The 5,000-nt window shown below is 33.6% G+C and overlaps 1 protein-coding gene across 50 annotated transcripts in view; it reads left to right on the forward strand.

The window, feature by feature from the left end:
- Positions 1-5,000, forward strand: part of LOC106870491 (fas apoptotic inhibitory molecule 1-like) — a 172,289-nt gene that overhangs the window by 80,843 nt on the left and 86,446 nt on the right. For 44 of the 50 annotated variants that reach the window (XM_089366713.1, XM_089366714.1, XM_089366715.1 and 41 more), the window contains one exon: positions 3,512-3,535. The exons of the other annotated variants lie outside the window; for them this stretch is intronic. In XM_089366713.1, the coding sequence (XP_089222839.1) occupies positions 3,512-3,535 (24 nt within the window). The remainder of the gene's footprint in view (positions 1-3,511; positions 3,536-5,000) is intronic. 50 annotated transcript variants of the gene reach the window in all.

Raw genomic sequence — 5,000 nt, forward strand, 5'->3', positions numbered from 1 at the left:
TCTCTCTCTCTCTCTCTCTCTCTCTATATATATATATATATAAATACACACACGCACATATACGTACATATGTATATATGCATATGTATATATATATATATATATATATATATATATATATATATATGTGTATGCATATATATATATATATATATATAAAAATACACACACGCACATATACGTACATATGTATATATGCATATGTATATATATATATATGTGTATGCATATATATATATATATATATATATATATATATATATATATATATATATATATATATATACACACACACACACATATATATATCTACTACATATATGGAAAATTGGTGTGTGTTTGTTTATTAGCTAACTCCTCCTACATCGTTTTATTGATTTTGATGAAACTTGACACATGATTAGACCTCATGTCTGGAAACCTGGTGACATACTTAGATTGTTAAAAAAATCGATAATACAGCCCCTGAAAGGACGTGTATATCTACCTCATATAACTATTTTTTTTTAAACACCCAAGGGAAATAACCCATTTCATTGCTTATATTCGATTACTTTGAATATTGATTTTTTGTGTGTGCTATTTCTAATTTTTGCAGACAATATCACTTTTATACTCTATTTGACACGGAAACCTCGTGACATACTTAAATTGTTGGAAAAAATCGATAAGAGGGCCCTTCCAATGGATCCTTCTATCTACTACATATTACTAATTATTTAAACAACCCAAGTGAAATAACCCATACCACCTGCAGATTTTAGCAAAGCGATCAATATTTGATTCTCACGATCAACCGACCTAATTCTGCATTTGAACTACTAAACATTATTATTGCACTTTCTTAATTTGAATCTTAAACATTAAATACTTCATTCATACATTTCTATACATACATACTTTTTTGAATGCACATAACTCCGATAATTCTTCATTTTTACAGATACACTTTTTCCATGAGAGTAGGTAAATTTTTTTATTCCACAACGTATTTGTAGTGGTTTCATGCAGGCATAGCGTAGATTTGATCCTCGATTGTCAAATTTCACTTAACAGTTCAATAGTGCTTTTCTCACGATAAAACAATAGTTTTTCTGTGAATGACAGCAGTTATACATTTCCCAGATGCCTTCACTAAGCAGAATAATGTCTTTGCCTCTCGCCAACCTCTGAAAACCTCTCTCACCAACTTTCTACTCCAAACTCTGCAAGCCTCTCTCGCCAACCTCCAACAGTCTCTCCCTCCTCCAGCTGACAGTTTTGTGGGAGTTATTACGAAGTTGCTTTCTTATATCAGAGTAATAAGGCATTTCAATAGAACATCTTTATCCCCGGGAATTACCAACTAGTATATATATATATATATATATATATAAAGAGAGAGAGAGAGAGATATATATAAATAGATAGATATAACAAGCAAAGAAGCCAGATCTAAAATCTCTTTAAGAGATGACCACAGTAGTTATTCTAGCGACCAATGTTCACAGCCACATGAATATGGCTGTTCGATTTGAATGGGTTTTGCTGCAATTTTTTAACCCCAAGAAGACATCTCCTCTAGCTAGTTAATGATGCACAGCTAGAGATGTCCTCTTATTAAAACATTGCAGTATACTATGTTTGGATGGAACAAGCATGTTGAAGTGGCTACAAACATTACTTGTGATCATCATCATCATCATCATTGTCATTTAACATCTGCTTTCCATGCTGGCATGGGCTGGACAGTGTGACTGAAAGCAGGTAAGCCGGGAGGCTGCACCAGGCCCCAAACTGATTTGGCAAGGTTTCTACAGCTGGATGCTTTTCCTAATGCCAACCACTCTAAGAGTGTGGTATGTGCTTTTTATGTGCCATTCAGGTGGCACTGGCATCAGACATGTTCGAATGGTGCTTTTTGTATGCCGTCTGCACAAATGCCAGCCAGGCAGCACTGGCATCGGCAATATATATATATATAAAGTTAGTAGAGTTAGTGGTTGGAATAACCATCTAAGGGATAAGAATATTCGTTTTGCTACCGGTATAAATTATCTATGTTAACCCTTGGGCATACGTATGCAAGCATATTATGCTCATAGGATACAAGCAATAACAAAAATACACAAGAGTTTATCAAGAATCAAATCTAAATTAAGCTGAAAATGGAGAAATCTTAATCAAAAACAATTAACTACCATCGATTATTATTTTTTAATACAAGTCTTTATCCCATCTAACAGCTGTTTCTGCTTCCAATGTCTCACAGCGCTGCCAAAGAAAATTCTGAGAATAATATTCATTATATTCTATAACAAATCTGATCTGGAACATAGAGCTTCATCAGAGTGAAGAAAAAAACATAAAATAACTGAAATGAAAAGAGAAGTACCTCGAGATAAGAAATGAAGGCTTAATATATTCGGATCACACCTTTTTGCAGTGTTTATGAGCTTTATGTTTAGAAATTTTTAACTCCCCTGCAAGTTCTTTAGTCGTGATATTTGATTTTTTCTTGCCTACAAAACATCTTCATCTAATTTTGAAGTTCCTCTACCATGACTCACCTTCCAAGATAAATAAATCAGCTTCAAATTTTGCAAACCACCTTTGAATAGTTGATTCACCTACAGCATCATCATCATAAACTTCACAGATGATTTTTGCAAGTCTTTGAAGAACTTCCTCCTTTTTTTGAAAAGGAAAAGCATTGCAACACGAAAATGAACTTTTTAGTTATTCATTTCAAGTGTGAATAAAGGGTAACTGGAATGAAAGATAAATCTATTTTTAATCAGGAACAAAGAAGAGATGCATTACCACTTCAAGCAACGCCAAAGTTTTAACTGTGTTATGTTTCAGTTGTTGTTCCATGAAGCGTTAAAAGATTTAGCTTAAAAATGCGCAGAACTTTCTGGAACCCCTAATATTTACATATATACATACATATGTGTGTATATATATATATATGTGTGTGTGTGTGTGTGTGTGTGTGTGTGTGTGTGTGTGTGTGTGTGTGCGTGTATGTATGCATGTATATATATATATATATATATATATATATGCATATATATATATATATATATGCATATATATATATATATATGTATATATATATGTATGTATATATGTGTATATATATATGTGTATGTATATATATATATATATATATATATATATATATATATATTTGAAGATGGTCATTTGCTGATAGCAAGTGTTTTCCCTTTGTCCAGGAAATCTGTAAGATAATTGCCTAGAAAATTGTTAATACTTCATGGTAACGAATCTTTATTCTTTCCCTCTTATGGCAAAGCCCCCAAGAATAATCAGACCAAGGATCGAAACTTCCCTAGTTATACAGTACAAAATCTGATTCTCTTAGAGAATAAGTGGAGGAATAGTGTATGTATACAATTGTTTTGTTTTTTTGTTACTACAATCTCTCAAAAGCCAACAATTAGGTTAAGAACGCTTTGTTTACACTAATCAAATTCTCATGTGGCATTATTTTCTTATATATAAACAGATTTGTTGAAAGTGAACAATTGAGGTAAGAATGACTTTGTTTACAATAAACAACTCCTCACATGGCATTATTTTAATATTTATAAATAGAAAGGTGTCTAATTTATATATCTAGATTTCCAGGAAAGCTGTAATTGAATACTTAGCTAATTAACTACACGTCTTTATATATAAATCTTTTTAGGCTTTACGCTTTGTATTAATATTTCAATCCATTTCTCTTTATATTTACAAACCCAACACATAAGTCTCTCCATTCTTGTACCATTTAATTTAATCTGTGATTCATTGATTAATTTCTCAATTCTTCTCTGCACCCGTGTCTCTCTCACTGTGGTACCCACCCATATTCCCTTTCTAGCACGCGTGCACGCACACATACACACGTATGCACTCACATTCTCTCTCTCTTGGTCTTTCTCTCTCACTCTATCCCTCTCCCTGTATACCTATCTGTTGAACATGTGTGAATATGGGAGTATGTGTATAGAAAGAATAAAGTTATATACTTATGCCAACTAATCCCCCCTCCACCTGTGCACACATACAGAGGTTGGACAAAATAATGGAAACACCTTAAAATTTCAAACAAATTTATTTTAATATGGGGTAGGACCACCTTTGGCAATGATTACAGCTTGAATTCTACGAGATATAGACTTGTACAAAGTTTGAATTTCTTCCAAAGGTATTTTTGTCCATTCTTCAGCTAAAACAGTCTCCAGTTCTTGTAGTGATTATGGTGGAGGATATTGATTCCTTACTTGTTTTTCTAAAATGCACCATAAATGTTCCATAATATTGAGATCTGGGGACTGTGGTGGTCAGATAAGATGTTCGTCTTCACCAGAATGTTCCTCGTGCCATTCAGTAACAACTTTAGCTGTGTGAATTGGTGCATTATCATCCTGAAAGATTGTGTTTCCCTCTGGAAACAGTTCCACAACCATTGGATGAATTTGATCAGATAAAATGCTTAAATAGTCTTGACTATTAATTCTGTCATGAAGGGAAACCATTGGGCTGGCAGATTTCCAAGATATAGCCATCCAGATCATCACAGATCCTCCTCCATGTTTAACAGTTGGAAGAAGGCAGTCTGGGTCAAATGCTTCTTTTGGCTGTCTCCACATGTATACTCGGCTGGTGGTGGGAAATAAGGTAAAGGATGATTTGTCTGAGAAAATAACATTCTTCCATTGCTCTAGGGACGAATTCTGTAGGTTTTTACTCCACTCTAAACACTTTGCAACATTTGTTTTTGAAAGTGATGGTTTTCTTATTACAGCCCTCCTGTGAAATCCCACTTTGTGCAGCTTCCAGTGAACAGTTTTTGTGGAAACTGGGTTCTCGAGGTGGTCATTAAGCTCTGCAGTAATTTTGGGAGCTGTACTTTTGTGATCCTTTCTAACAATTTACATAAGAGTCTGACAGCCCCTATCTGAAAGTTTTGGCTTTCTTCCAGAAATTTGTTTCAATGAGGAGGTTTT

Source organism: Octopus bimaculoides, chromosome 19 (assembly GCF_046866305.1).
Source record: "Octopus bimaculoides isolate indiv1 chromosome 19, ASM4686630v1, whole genome shotgun sequence".
In the NCBI taxonomy this organism is placed as follows: domain Eukaryota; kingdom Metazoa; phylum Mollusca; class Cephalopoda; order Octopoda; family Octopodidae; genus Octopus; species Octopus bimaculoides.